The sequence below is a fragment of the Castor canadensis genome, chromosome 5 (genome assembly GCF_047511655.1).
Source record: "Castor canadensis chromosome 5, mCasCan1.hap1v2, whole genome shotgun sequence".
Lineage (NCBI taxonomy): Eukaryota > Metazoa > Chordata > Mammalia > Rodentia > Castoridae > Castor > Castor canadensis.
Genome location: NC_133390.1, coordinates 71,813,897 through 71,829,764, shown reverse-complemented (window position 1 = coordinate 71,829,764; position 15,868 = coordinate 71,813,897). Strand labels below are relative to the sequence as shown.

Sequence of the window (15,868 nt, the reverse complement as noted above, 5' to 3'; positions counted from 1 at the left end):
AGTCCAGAACTGCAAGACTCAGCAGCATGCAGAACCTGGCATTCCAGCCTACTCCAAACTCCCTGAATAGATCATCCTTTTATGTAATTCTCCAGAGAATGGATTCAGTCTGATTCCTCTCTTCCCAGGCTCCCAGCATCTTTCAGGGCCTACAGATGACCTTGGCTCCCACAATACTAAGAACTGAGGTCAACTTAGTAAGAGCTCTAGCATCTGATCTGAAAACCACTGGTCTTTTTCCATAACCACAGAAAAGGTAACAATCCCTTGTAGAGATAAACTCTTTGCCCAGGAATCTCATCCTTTTCTGACTTTTCAGGAAGCTGACACCCATCCTACTACCCTACCCACATACATATCACTATCTCCTTCTCTGACAGTTTGAAACATTCAAAGATTTTCTACTCTCTGGGAGAAAAAACCTTCACTATACCTGATACCCTTTTAAATTCTTTACTGAAGTATAATATGCATGCATAAAATTGCACCTGTAACTCCACAACTCACTGAAATTTCACAAACAAAACACACTTATAATTAAAAAAACAGAACACTATCAATACCCTAAAAATGTCCTTTGGGTTATCATTTTATTTTTCTCCTTACTTTTATTACCAAACTTCCTGAATGGAGGACTATACTCACTGTCTTCATTTTTAACCCCTTTCCATCCACTTCTGCTCAGGCATTCCCTTTTCAATGAATCTTCTCCATATACACAGTCAGGCTGTGATCCTTCCTCTACACTGTCACCATATAGGGCATCATCCGCCTTAAGACAGTCAGTACACTACCCTGCCATTATTGGTTTATGTGCCAGGCAACCCCAGTAGATTGCTGCACTCCTTTGTAGGAAGGATTATTTCTAGCTTATCTGCATAATTCCAGCGCCTGGTATTTAGTAGGTATACAGATGGTGCTTGACACTTGAATAAATGAGTAAAAGAATAAAGAGACCTACTCACTGAAATACTCTACTAAAATTGATTAGTTCTTTGTCCAATTCCCAACAAAAGTAATATTTAATTGTCAAAACTCAGTGGTTTTGATCCTGAAGAATGATTAGAAAATTGTACTGATCCAATACTTACTTGGTCAAGCATCTCTTTATACCCAGATATCTAAGCCAATGCACTGGGTGTGGAGAAGAGACATTATTCCCAATGGTGCCTGCTTCCATCACTACACTCCTGACAGAGTCCTGACAATCTTTGCTCCCAACTATTTGTGGAACTGCCCTCCATTTCCCCACACCCTCCTTTCTAGGACAGTAAGTAGACAGAGACAGGAATCCCTCAGGAGCCCCAGACCTCTCCTCCTCCTCTCCTTTGTCACATCCAATTAACCATCTGTCAGTCTCCCGGGCCCCCTTCTAGGCTCACTATCCAGCTGCCAACTCAATATTGCGCCCCCATCCCCAAGATGCCCATTGTCTCTGGGCTGCAGGGTAAGAGTGTAAAAGGTGGAGATTTTCACCACAGCTCTAGTGCCTGCCTGTCACGCCCTGGAATAATTGTAATGCCAAGTTCAAAAATCATATCCTAACCTATCTCTGCACAAAAAGGGAGAGAGGGAGGGACAAAGGGAGGGAGGAAAGAAGGAAGGAAGGAAGGAAAGTACCAAAGCATCATAATTTTGATGGTTTTGAAAATAAAGGGACTCATCTAGCTATTAATATATTATATATGTAATATACTAGTAATATTTATACTATTTATATTACAATTTATAATATGAATCTCATTTATATTACTATTTATAGTATGAATATGACTATCAAAATGTACAATATACCTATAAACATCAAACAATCTTAAGAGGTAAGGATATTCCCATTTTACAGATGATGAAGCTAAAGCTCAGACAGTTTGTAACTTGAACAAAGTCATGTGGCAAGTAAGTTCCTGTTGTGTTTTAAGAGTCTCTGATTCTGGGGCTGACCCACCTCTAAGGTAAACTCCACCTCCTTCTGTTCCAGGGAAAATAAGCCAGGTCCCCCACAACCTCTCTTTGGTAGCAGCAGAGCCCAGATTCCTAGTCCCCACCCTCTGGAGGGCTACTTGAGGCCCCTAAGAAGCCTTTGATGACAGTTGTGGAATTTTCCCCTAAGACAAGGGTGAAGGGAGAGTTTTGGGGACAACAGAGAGACTGTGGTATCTTCCCTCCTGTGTGAGAAGTTCCTCCTCATAAACAAGAAAGGGCAAGAGGGTCCTCCATGGCCCTACTCTGCTTCTGCTTTTTTTCTAGAACAGCTAGAGGTATTAAGGAAACTAGAAGTTCATGAGCAGATGCTATCCAGGGATGGACCCCTGCCCATCAGACTGATCAGATACCTTCCTGCCAAAGTCCACCTCCCTCTCTCCTCTCCTCACTCACCACCTCCCTGACTAGCCCTTCTGACTCACCCTCTGTAGCAAGTGATTCTGCAGATTCCACTAGCCTAGAGCAGTCCTACCTTAGAAGTGCTAACTCAGCCTCCCCCACCAGCCTTGCTTCCCAGTTTTTCTGCCCAAGGACCACAGAAGGCCACATCAACCAGCCTACCCACTCCACAGCTTGCACTGCCTTCCCCAAGCATGGCACCACTACCTCCTAAACTCTTACAGTCAGATGATACTTTCTCCACAGGAGCTGTCAGTCAGATACATTGTGTCCTCAGGTCCCTGCCAGCCAGTAACTTCACTGAGGTCTATTCCCCCCACCCAGTCCCCAAGAAAGAAGCATCTTCCTCTGACCCAAGGCTGACTCCTCAATTGACCCTGAGATCTACCTTTCCAAGCTCAGTGGCAGAACACTTGCCCAGCATGCCTAAGACTCTGAGTTGGATCCCAAGCATCACCAAAACAGACACTTCTCTGGGCTCATCTTCCTTCTTCCATCAATTGCTCCTCTCTTTCCTAAATACTCATCCTCTTTCTCAGGCCTGCATTCTCCACCCCAGGTATTTGCATATCTTCCTTACCTAAAAAAGCCTCCCCTCAGCTCTGCTCCCCATCTCCAGCTACTTTACTATTTTTAACCTACCCTTCACAGCCAAACCTTTCCAAAGAGTCATCTATATGCACTCCTACCACTTCCTCCTCATCCACTCACTCTTCATTCCCCTGCAATTTGAATTCCACCCCCCCCATACAGGATTGAAACTAAAATTTCAAAGGTTACCAAAGATCTCCCAATTTCCAGATCCAATTAGTGGTGTTTTCTCAGTCCCCATCTCCTTCAGCCTCCCTGCAGCATCAAACCCCATTGATCACCTGGTTTTCTTGAAGCACTGCTCTCTCCTGGTTCTCCTCCAGCCCTTCACTTGAATCTACAGCCTTGTCCTTGGCCCTCTGCCCTTAAGTATATATAAGTTTTTAATTTATTATGTCATCTATTCTGATAGCTCCAGCCACAACTTCTTTCAGATTATCTCTTGAATTTATATTTCCAGCTCTGGCCTCCCTCCAAAACTCCAGATTCCCTTCTTATCCGCCTACTGAATCTACACCTCCCTTTGCTATTTCACTGACACCTGAAATGCAACATGTCCCAAAGTAAATTCCCCAAATTCTCCTTCTCCTCCTGCCTCCCTACAGCTGCTTCTCCTTTTCCCAACTCCTGATTTTCACTAAGGGTATCTCCATCCTCCCAGTCACTCAGGCTGTAAACTCTGGAGTAATCTTGGATTCCTACCTCTTCCTTGACACCCCTAAATCCAGGGTGCCAGGTCCTATAAACTCGACCTCCACAAAGATTCCCCCCTCTCCATTTCTACCATAGCACTTCAAATTCTAACCCTCCTAAACTATCACAGTGATCTCCTAACACATCCCTGGTCAGCAGTGCCTCCCCCACTTCCATGAACCCTCCTTAGAGCTTCCATATTCATCTTCCTGACCATGTCACTGCCCTGTTAGTAAACTTTTAGAGACTTCCCAAACCAGCTGCAGAAAGACCAAATTCATTGGCCTTCCATTCAAAGCCTTCATAATCTAAAAGCCCAGTAAATGCATGATCAACAAAACAATCAATCAACTTGGTCCCCATTGCCTTTTGAGTCTCACCTCCCATTGATCCTCTACCTGCATTCTCTGGGTCACATAAACTGTCACATCATTTGGGTCACATATACTGTCCCCAATGAATATTCCAACCTGGGGAAACAACACTTTCTGTTCTCTGATCCAAGTCCTTCCCATCCTTCAAGTCCCAGCTGAAGAAGGAAACACTCCCTTAATTTCACAGCTTGTCCTTTACTTTTCACTCTTCTGCTTGTTTAGTCCTTACATTTATGTTCTCTAGTGAGTATCTGGCTCCTACTAACAATGCCATGGGGGAGAAGGGGAGAAGACAAAACTAATTCTCCACCAGTTTCTCCTTTACTTTCCTGAATTAATTTCTGTCCTCCCAGTTGATTCTTTCTGTTCCCTCACTTCTTAACAGCATGATTTCAAGCAGCTCTATTGATCCAACATCTCTGTGTCTGTCAGTCATTTCCTAGTTATTTTGCTGCCAGTCATCCACACACAAAGGGGTGGCAGGAGGAGTCTGATCTGCAGGTAGACAGAGAAGCAGGAAGGGACTGACTCCCTGCACCCACCTGAGGCTCAGCAGAAGCAAGAAGCAAGAACTCCATTCACACTAGGTTCCTCCAGATGGCATTAAGCCATGTGGGCCAAGAGCTGGGTTGGGGCTGGGAGGCTAGCATTTTTATTCTTCTTTGGAAGAAGAGATAACAGGAGTGCCGTGACCTATTGTAAGAGGGTAGCCCATCAAATATAGAAAGACTGCATCTCTTTCTGGACGGCAAAGGTCCTATCGAGGTTAGGTTTAAAAAGATACTACTTGTCATAACAGGCTCTTAGAGTAATAGAATGCTCTATTTGGAAGTAACTATCTACATATATTTGGAAAGCATTATACAACTTATAAAGACCTTTCATGTACAGTATCTTATTTGAGTCTCTCAACTGCTCTATATGGAAAGGAGGGAGGTAGACTATTATCTTCATATTATGTGGATGTCCAAGTCAATTGCCTGAGTCATTCAGATAAGTAGGGAGCAAAGAGGAGTGTCACCTCCTGCTCTCTTGCCTGGACTTTCTTCACAGACTTTTCTTCCCTTGCAACCCGTTAAAACCAAGTGCTCCCTAAGGGGCACAGTATATGACTGCAGTAAGCACTGGATAAATATTTGTCAAACAAATGATCAAATGAGTGAAAGAGTGCTGAGGCCCAAATCATAGCTTTCTGAATCCAACACAGGCAAGGATCCTTGGCCCCATAATGCTGCCACTCTGGCACCCACCTCATGCCCAGCACCCCTCCATAGATGCCCCAGCCTCTGTGCTATCACATCCACTTATAACTAAAACAGCAGGAATAACACAGATAATTAGGCTTTCTTGCACTCCTACTGTGTATCAGAGACTGCTAGATGTCTCACACACACTTTTTTTTTTCTTTTTCTTTTATTATTCATATGTGCCATACAAGGCTTGGTTCATTTCTCCCCCCTGCCCCCACCCCCTCCCTTACCACCCACTCTGCCCCCTCCTTCTCCCCCCCCCCAATACCCAGCAGAAACTATTTTGCCCTTATTTCTAATTTTGTTGTAGAGAGAGTATAAGCAATAATAGGAAGGAACAAGGGTTTTTGCTAGTTGAGATAAGGATAGCTATACAGGGAGTTGACTCACATTGATTTCCTGTGCGTGGGTGTTACCTTCTAGGTTAATTCTTTTTGCTCTCACCTTTTCCCTAGTACCTGTTCCCCTTTTCCTATTGGCCTCAGTTGCTTTTAAGGTATCTGCTTTAGTTTCTCTGCGTTAAGGGCAACAAATGCTAGCTAGTTTTTTAGGTGTCTTACCTATCCTCACCCCTTCCTTGTTCACACACACTTTTATCTACTTAATCCTCTCAACACGTGAAACAAACTTTGTTAGTCCCATTTTGCAGAAGATAGAGGATGAGAGATAGTAATTAATTTACCCAGATCTTATCCTAATTACTGCTCTGCCTATCTGATCCAAAGTCCGTAATCTTCTGGCTATAATGGGGTTTCTCAACCTCAGCACTATTTACATTTTTTTTTTAGTCCTGTACATTGTAAAATGTTTAGCAACACCCTTGCCCTCTACCCACTAGGTGCCTGTAGCAAATAACTCCCTTCCTCCCTATTGTAACAACCCAATAATGTCTCCAGACATTGCTAAATGTTCCTGGTATAGGGAGCCAATATTGCCCCAGGGTGAGAACTACTAGTCTATGCCATACTGCTTACCTCAAGAAGCAAGTACCAGAACCAGGAGGAAATGTGAAAGAGAGCTCATTCTCCAACATCTAAGAAGCACCCCTAGTTCATCTGTTCTGATGCTTTATTGATATTTACAGCCAGAAAGACTTTTCTTACTTTTCACCTGATTTATTTCTGCAGCTTCAGTTCATCCCAACACCTCCTTTTATCCCTCCAAGGGACTATCAAATAAAACTGGTCAGAATGTGCCAATAACAGAATTATTGATGACTGGTGGTGCAAGATGGAAAAAAGCTTCCCTGATCTTACAAAGGTGGACCTGGATGTCACTCATACATTCTAAAATATATTAATTTAGAAATAGCCTTTATAAAATAAAATATTAACAATAGTCTCGCTCCAGAACTACAAAGTCCTCTCAGTACTCCCCCAAGAAGTTCCATGGTATGACCAAATGCCCAATTCATGATGGGTGCAAGTGGAAGAGAATCAAGAAGGAAGAGTAAGCATTGAATTAAGCATTGTGTTAACCTTTTGTAACATCAAACATAATGTCAAAAAGAGATGTTTTTCCTTTGCTGGAAGGTGGTAAGAGAACCCTTCCCTTTTTATGTTTTTGGTATAACGAGTAGTGATATTTACTCTAAGAATTGCACACAAACATAAGCTGTTATTCCAAAATCTCCCTTCTCTGCGATCTGAACATGATGATAGTTTCCTTCTCTAGGTGGGATGGGTTATTATGTGAGAGAAAAGCTTAAGGAATTATACAGTAAACACAACATACCATCACCTAGATTCAACAACTGCTTATCTTTATTTTGCCATGTTTGCTTTATTGCTATGTGGCAGCAAAGGTTTTTGATGAATCACACAATATTTTAAAGACCTTTTTCCTTACCTCCAAAAAATAAATAATTTCAATGAGGAATAAGCTCTGCAGGTATGGGAGGATAAACAGCAATGTGATAGCACCAATGGACTGAGAAGATAAGTACAGACAGTGAGGGTTTTACAAAGGTAGTCATTGTGAGCTGTGACAGCTCCCAGAAGAAGATGGAGCACAAGTCCTGAAGAGTTACTTGGATGTGGAGCACGGTGGTGCAGAGGTAGATGAATCACTGAGAATGTGAGCCAAGGTGCCCTTGAACAACGAGAAGAACAGCCTGGCTAAAGCTGAGCAGTGAAGTAGGACTTGATCCTGAAGGCACTAGGGAGTCATTGTAGGTTCATAGACCAAGTAGTGACAAAATGAAAGTAGTGCTTTGAAACTACAATCCGTCTGCAGTTGTAATGTGGAGTAGGGATAAGGAAGCAGATTCTGAAGGATGAGAAGTAGGACCATGAAAGGAGTCCGTAAGAAGTTTATGGGGACCTGGCCTATCACAGTGACCCTGAGGATGAACAGTAAGGGCAAATTATGCCAGATATACAGAAAGATTTGTTTGAGGAGAGTGATCCCTCACAGCCAATACCAAAATTTTAAACATTATGACTGGGAGAGTGAAGATGCCATTTACAGAATTAAGGAAGTCAACAGGAAGAGGTAGTCTAGGGAGTTGGAAAGACATACAGAGCTGAGTTCCAAGTTGCCCAGAGCCCAAGTAACAGCATCACTCCAGTTGAAAATGTCTGGATGCAAAGGCCAAAGCATAACAGAAATATGGAGATAGAGGGTATCTCACATCAATTACTTTCATTAATCTTAAGTTTTTGCCTTCACACCTTAAAGAAAACCTTCTATTCAACAAAGCTAAGCTCTTACTTATGTTAGGAACCTACTCTTGTCTCACCTCTCCAGATGTCTAATTCAACCACCATTCTAGCATCTTCAGTTTTTCCTCTCCACAAGCTCTCTCCCTGCCACCTCCAAAACTGCTCTGATGCCCTAACAAAAACCAAAAACTCCTTTTCTTGACACTAGCATCCTTTCTGGCTAGCATGCCTCTTTCTCCTGTCACTGACAAACGCAAGTAAATATATCCTGCTGACCACCCCAAATGCCCAACCTGAATGCCCCTTCTAATCCTGTGTCCCCAGAGATACCTCAAAGGGCATTTTTTTTAACCACCCCTCCTGTTCTGCTTGTCTGCCTATCATCACATTAGAAGCTACACTGATTCTCCAGGGTATCCAGGATCCAAACTCCTTTGCTGTCACTTCCAAAATAAGTGTTTCTTCCCCAAATCCAACTCTAGCCCTGCCCTTCTCCCTCTAGTGTTCTGGGAGCTGATGCATTCAGGAAGCTTCAGGGCTATCTTCAACCTTCCAAATCAGTATGACCAGTCCTTGCCTTCTGCCTGTGCACCCTCTTGAGTCCCACATTTCCAGCTCTCAACAACACAACTCTACTTGCATGTCTGCCTACAACTCCTCATGTCCAAAGCTAACATCAGTATCTGCCCTTTGTAACCGGCTCCTATTCTCAACTAGATCACAACAGTCAGTTAGGACTCTGTCTGTCCTTTGGACTCTCAACCCAACTACTTCAGTTTCCTTATGGGCTTCACTTTCTACTCCCCTACAACTATTTTATGGGCTTCACTTTCTTCTCCCCTAAAACTAGTTTATTGATAAATCCCCACATTTCTACCTCTAAAAATGTCTCTCAAATCATCTCTGATCCCCCATCCTTTCTGCTATCAACCCAAACCAAGACCCCTCCCCCGCTCAATTCTGGATCACTTTTGCATCTCCCTAGGTCTCAGCTTTGTTTTTCTTCCCTACTTCATCAGTAATATTGTTCCTAGCTTAACCTTTCCAGGCACTGCTCTTCATGGCATGTTCTTGTTCAAGAACCTGTAATGACTCCCTACTGCCCTGAATCAAATCCAAACTCCTCTCTTGGGCTTTCAAGACTCCCATTGTTTGGTGGTCCCATCATACTTATCCAACCCCTTGTCCCATTCCTCACTAACATACACCTTCCACTCTTTTAGCCCAGGCTCCTTAATGCCCCAAACCCCCATGTCTTTGCCCAATTTCCACTCCCCCTTGAAGGACCATCCTAACTTCCACCTCCTTTAGTTCTGTCCACTTCCTAACTTGTAGCACTCTAATACTTAGCAATGAATGAATTAGTAATCTAAAAGTTCTTTGAGAGCAGAGACCACTTTGAATATTTCTTTTGTGTTCCATAGCACCCTGGACAGCAGAAGGCTCCCAATAGGAGGTGAAAAGTCCTTGTGGATAGGTTGGTCAATTGGTTTCTATTTCCAGTTCTGAGTTCCCTTATTTTCCTTCCTCTGCCTCATAGCTATGACCAATAGAAATTTTTAATTAATTTAAAATTTAAAAGTTGTAACACACTTTCTCTGGCTTGGAACAGACAATTCCCAAGAAGATAATCTGGAATCTACCAATCTACAAGAATAGAGGGCTGGGGCTAGGGGGTGTCTATATCCATATGCATGCAAGGAAGTGAGATTTAGGGAATCTAGATTAATCAGTTGGTCAAGAGAAGTAAAATACCAAAATAATCAGAAGACAACTAAGGAACCAAAATGATAGAACTATTTAAAACATGTCTAATTAGAGGCAGAATATGCCAGGGGTTTGATAAAGTAATTGCTAGTCTGCTCTGGTCTTTGTGTATGCAAAATTTTCCACCAAAAAGAGGGGGCAAGCCTGGTGCTAGGAACTCTGAAAATCGGTTAGATGATTTTCTCAGCTGCTCAACTGAATAAATATGTAATCTATCCAGTCAACCAGGTAGTGCTTCCCTATAGAAGCAGGGAATTGGAAGGGAGAAGATTCAGGAACGTGGCTTTTTCAGGCTTAAGACTCCCCACCAGGAGCCTCTGCTAGAGACTGAAGTGGGCAAAGATCAGGAAGCAGAGCATAGAAGGCCACACTGGGTGGGTGATGGTCCTAGACCTACTCTCTTTTAAACTTGTTATAGGTCATCAGTATTTCCAGATTTATACATTGAGGATTTAAGCTTTCTGTGATTCTAAGTGTACATCAGATCTAGGACTGCTGACGGAGACTTATCCCTAACAGGAGTCCCACAGTAGGCTTACTCCTATCTGCTATTTACTCTGTGATCTGAGCCAGAGCTACACAATGTAAGCCACAAGTTGTGTTTTGAAAGGCCCTGAGAAAAGTAACACATTGGACCATTATAGGCCATTAACACCATTAACACTGTGTGAATTCATTTGTCAGAAATAAGCAAGCCTGCAGAAATGAAGCTCTGCTCCAAGGGCCTGGGACAAAAAGGGCACAGGTCTATGGTAGGATGGGAGGGAAAGGGAAGGAGGAGTGGACACCAAAAAATGAAAGTGGGGTCTAGGGAAGGAGAGTGGGAAGACACACATATCACAAGATTTTTCTGCCAGAACTAAGAAAATGCAGGCATTTACCCCAGGTGGGATGCAATGAAGATCAGGTGGACTCTCCGGGTGAGGATTTCTGGTTGTCACTTAGCCCCCAGATCCTCTTTCCTAGATTCCACATTATAAACTCAGGTCAGGCAGCTCTTTAAATCCACACTTCTATACTGCATGGGTGGGGGGAGAATATTGACTCCATGGCTTGCAGCAGGAGAGAGGAAGGAGGGAGTGCACGACGAACCCTGGAATAAGGGTAGGATGACAAGAACTCCCTGTGTTTTTCCAGACCAGGGCATCAGCTCCTATCCTACAGCTCCTAGACCAACTAGAGAATGACCATATGGGCCAGTTAAGCGTTGACTTCCAAAGCCACAAGTCTCCCCAACAAAGAACTGCACTCCCCAGGAGCTGACCTCCAGGGCAAAGCAATGGAGTTAGGAAACAGATGGATGTGCAGCCTCCGGAGCTAACCTGACCCCTGACCCCACCGGTTCATGTCCTCTGATCCAACTTTCCCAAGGGGAGGGCAGATGCGTGAGGTCCCCATAACTTATCAGACTCCTTGGGACAAAGATTCCAGACAAAATGGTTCCAGACATGTGGGGAGATGGGGAACTACACAAATTCAGCTAGTAGAAGCCACAGGTACAGGGGAGATGCGGAATCCTTGGCAAGAAATAGGGCCACAGGTGGTGGAAAATGAGGTGGTCAGTGTCTGTTCTGGGGAAGGGACCTTGGAGCTCAGGAACTGGAGAAGCTCTAGCTAGACCTGAACATGGGAGGTGGCAGGGCGCAAAGTGCTGAAAAGACATCCCAGGGTTCCGCACACCACAGGCAAGCGAAGATTTGGTGGGTGTGTGTGAGAGGGACGCTAACTCACACTTCCAGGAATAAGCGATTCTTATAAAAAAAAAAAAAAAAAAAAGCTCATCTGTTCCCAGTATTGAAAAAGGGGACTAGGAAGGGGTCCGAGGCGCCCTCCGCCCCTTCCAGCCGGGTCCGCCTCCCAAGTCCGAGTCGATGGCTCCCGGCACGCACAGGGCACGATCATCTCGATCCGCCCCGCTCCTGCCTGTCAGTCTGCAGCCTGCGCGTCTCCGGCCCCCGCTGCCCCTCTTTGTACACTAGGGCCCCGGCTCTGGCCGGGAGGAGGGGTGCCGGCCCAAGGCGGCCGGGACCCCCTCTGACAGGCACCGGGGGCGGCGGGGGAGCCGAGGGAGGGGCCGGGGTCGCCGGTAGCTGGAGCGGCGGGCAGCAAAGTCCTCCAACATCGCCCCATCCCCGCGCTCCGGGAGAAGGCTGCCCAGGGGGACCGCCTCCCGCCTCCCCAGCACAGACTCCCGCAACTGTGGTGAACGCCGGAGGGGCGCCGAGCTCCCAGCCCCCCACGTCCTCCCCAAAATGCAGCCTGCACTGCCATAACCACAAGAACCTCAGCAACTCCAGCCCCGACGACCGAGGGTGGGGGGAGGCTGCCCCTCAACACGCACACTCGGGCAACAGCCTGCAGTCCCCAAACTTGTCCGAGACGCCGCGTCCAAGGCGGCAAGCAGCCTTCGCCCCCGGCCCCCCGCGCCTTTCCCAGCTTACCTGTCCGGAAAAAGGCGTCCACGTCCGAATCGGCGGCTCCTCCTTCCTCCGCTGCCCCCTCCGAGGGGTTCATGACTGGGGGAGGGCGTCCGCGGGCAGCCGGGCACCAGCGAAGCCTGGGGCTGAGGGCGGCGCGGCGCCCGGTGGGCGGAGGGCGCAGCGGCCGTGGCCGGAGCCCGCGGCCGCGGGGCTTCGAGGGCGGGCGCTGGGCGGCGGGACTGGGGCAGAGGACGCTGAGCCTCCCTCAGGCGGCGGCGCGCGGCGGGCTGGGGGCGCCTGCCGCCGGCTCCCCCATGGTCCTCCTTCCTCGGGGCGCTGGCCGCCTGCTGTCTGGCCGGAGCCGGGGCCCGGGCCGGGGTCCGGACTGCCTGGGCGTCCGCTGTCCTCCAGCAGCGGCAGCTGGCTGTCCTCCTCGCCCGTCCGCCTGTCTCTATTGTTCAGCCCTGCTCGGCTCTCTCCTCTTTATTTTTCCTCCTCCCTCCCACCCTCCCTGTCTCCCTACCTCCTCCCTCCCTTGCTCGCTCGCTCGCTCGCTCGCTCTCTCACTCGCTACCTCCCTCCCGGCTTGCTTGCTCGCGCGCTCTCTGGCTCCCCCTCTGGCTCCGCCGCCGCCGCCACCTCGCCGGCTCCTCCCCCGGCTCCCGCTCCCTCAGTCCTGGCCAACAATGACCCGGGCAGCTCCGAGCTCCACTCCCGCTCCCGCCGGCCCCCGGCTCGCTGCGGGCACCCGGCTGCGCGACGCTGCCTTCTCCGCGGCCCGCGCGGCCCTCCGGGAGCTGAGCCCGAGCCCCGACCTATTGTTCGCGCCGAGCTAGGCCGGCTTCCTGAGCCCCGCAGGAAAAGCCCTGGCGAGGAGGCGGCCGAGCAGGGGGCGGGGCCGCGGGGCTCGCTGGGGGCTCTGCGGCCTCACTGTGCCCAGCAGGTCCCCGGGCGCGGCCACCTCCTCCGCCCCACCCCATTCCCAGGTGTGCGAGGGGAATCCCAGACTGCCCGCCTGCCTCCTTACATCTCCAGATCCGTCCCTTCAGCTGGCCTGACCACTGTCCCTAGAGGCTGGACTTCATCCCCCTCCTCTAACAAGATCCCTGTCTTCCTGCCCTCCTAAACCTCTCGGATTCTCCTCACTTCCCTCTCTCTTTTTTTTTTAAGCTGGTCTCCTCCTTTTTCCCCTTTCAGCTCCCCTTTCAACATCTCTGTTCGTCTCGTCTCTGTGAATGTTTGTCCAGTTTATTCCTCTTGTGATAGCTCCCTGCCTATCTCTCCCGTCCTCTGTCATTCTTGTGTCTCTCATTTGTCTCTGTGCTGCCTCCGTACTTGGCCCATATCTCAGAGATCCTCTTGGACAGCTGTCAAAACTCCCTGATCCCTGGGGCCTTCTCTGTTTTGTTCTTCTCCCTCATGTGAATGGGGAGATCCAGTTGGCCCAGGGAAAGGAGGTGTTACAGCAAGCTGAATTTCAATTAAAGTGGGGAGAAGGGCTGAGGAGGACCTGGGATGATGACAAAAAAGAAAGGAAGAAGGAAAGCAGATGCTGTATGGGGTAATTAATGCAGTGATTGTAGTGTGGCAATCGTTTTTTAAGCAATAATTAAACAATAATTAGTCAGTAGTCTGTTTATAGTTCTAGTGACTGTAAAGCTCACAAAACAGAAGGTCTTTAGACCTGAGGATTTAATGTGCTGTGTTGAGGGCTATTTACTGCTGCTTCGCCCAGATAGATGGAGAGGGGGTGGCTGATTTAATGTGTTAAAATACACCTCATAGGAAAACCAGGTGCTGATCTAAAGTTAATGGCCTGCTACCATCATCCAGAATTTCTTGGATCTGCATGTCTCTGGAGACCTAATTTGGTTCCACCTGTCTCCTGGGGTCAAGGCACCTGGGACATTTGCAGATGCACCAACTGGGTAACCCTAGCAGCAAATGAGAGTAGTCAAATTTTAGTGAACACTTTCTGGCTCCCAAAATTCATCACTTTCTTTACTGAATGTCACAAATGGCCTGGGTTTGTTTGTTTGTTTGTTTTAACCCATTAAAAACACTATACCTGTCCCCAACATTGGGTACATCTATCAGATTCCAGTTGTGATTCTGAGTGATTCTGATCACTAGTTCACTGTTATGAGATCCAATTCATCTGACTCTGATATCTTGAATCGTCTGTAAGCAGCAGATACACCCTACCTACTACCTTCTCTGACAGTGAGAATGCTGCTCAGCTGCCTTTTCTAAATTGCCTTTTCTTTCCTTGCCCTTAATCCTATGTCTATCCCCTGGCCTGCCAACACACCCAAGCATATGCACACAGGACAGGAATGCTTCTGTTACCTGCTCCATTGTGCAGATAGAGAACCAAAGACCCCACAAGGTGTTAGCTCATCCCAATTCACAAGAAACATTCTGTATTTAGAGAAGTTTCCTATCACAATCTCAAAAGATGTGGCCCAGAATGGGAGAATACCTTATATAATCATACAGACATTTCTTAAAAATTGGTAATTTCTATTAAAATGTTAAATGTTCACAGCTATATAACTACTTAACAAAGATTTCAGAGCAAAGAATATTAGTGGGGATAAAGAGGGACATTTCAATTCATCAAGTGGACGTAACAATCCTGAAAGTCTTTCCACCTAATAAGAGGGCTTCAAAATACATAAAGCAAAACTGATAGGACTGCAAGGAGAAATAGACAAATTCGTATTATAGCCAGAAATTTTAATATCTGTGTCTCTTAATAATTGATAAAGAAGCAGATCATCAGAATATAAAAGATTTCAACAATGCTGTCAACCAATAACCTAACTGACATTTATAGAACAATCAAAAATAGCAGATACTCATTTTTTTCAAGTGCACTGGTAACATTTATCAAGATAAACCAACACCAAGCCAGAAAACAAGTCTCAATAAATTTAAAAGTATTAAAATAATTCAAAATGGTATATAAACTATAGCTCAGTTGTTTTTTAAAACTCACAAAAAGTGTGTTCTAGAGCCACAATAGAAATAAGTTAAAAATCAATAACAAAAAAATTAAATAAATAAAAATCAATAACAGAACAAAAAGCTGGAAAAACTACCCAAAATTTCAAAACTAAATAACGCACTTTTAAATAAACCACAGTCAACTAAGAACTCAAAAGGAGGGATATTAGAAGGAAGTTTAAAGTGAATAAAAATGCAAACACCTAATTTGAAAAATCTGTGGGATGCAGCTAAAGCAGTACATAGAAGGAAGTTTATAGTACTAACTACCTACTTTGAAAAGAAAGTTCTCAGAATATATGCATGTATGGAAATGTCATAGTGAAAACCATTAATTTACACAATTAATATATATTTATAGTTATAATTTTAAAAGAAAAAAGTTCTCAAATCAATGACCTTTCATTCTACTTAAGAGCAAATGAAACCAAAGCAAAGCAAATTTTAAAATATCAACACAGAAGGCAATGAAATAGATAACAGGAAAATAAAAAAGAAAAATAAATAAACCCAAAATTGGGTTGAAAAGATCAAAAAATTGACAAACCTTTAGCTAGACTTATCAGGAAATAAGAGAAAAAACTAACATCATTATTAGCAGGAGTGAGAAAGGTGTCATCACTACAGATTCAATAGATGCAAAAAGAATAATAAGGGAATATTGTGAACAACTTTATGCCAATGAAGTTGGCAACTTAAATGGACAAATTGCTTTAAAG

General features: G+C 45.6%; 1 protein-coding gene across 17 annotated transcripts in view; it reads right to left on the bottom strand.

Moving 5' to 3' along the window:
• The window catches only part of Kalrn (kalirin RhoGEF kinase), a 660,017-nt gene extending 647,708 nt beyond the window's left edge, over positions 1–12,309 (bottom strand). For all 17 annotated transcript variants that reach the window (XM_074073308.1, XM_074073309.1, XM_074073319.1 and 14 more), the window contains exon 1: positions 12,162–12,309. In XM_074073308.1, the coding sequence (XP_073929409.1) occupies positions 12,162–12,234 (73 nt within the window). In that variant the 5' untranslated portion in view covers positions 12,235–12,309. The remainder of the gene's footprint in view (positions 1–12,161) is intronic.
• Between the last annotated feature and the right edge of the window lie 3,559 nt (positions 12,310–15,868).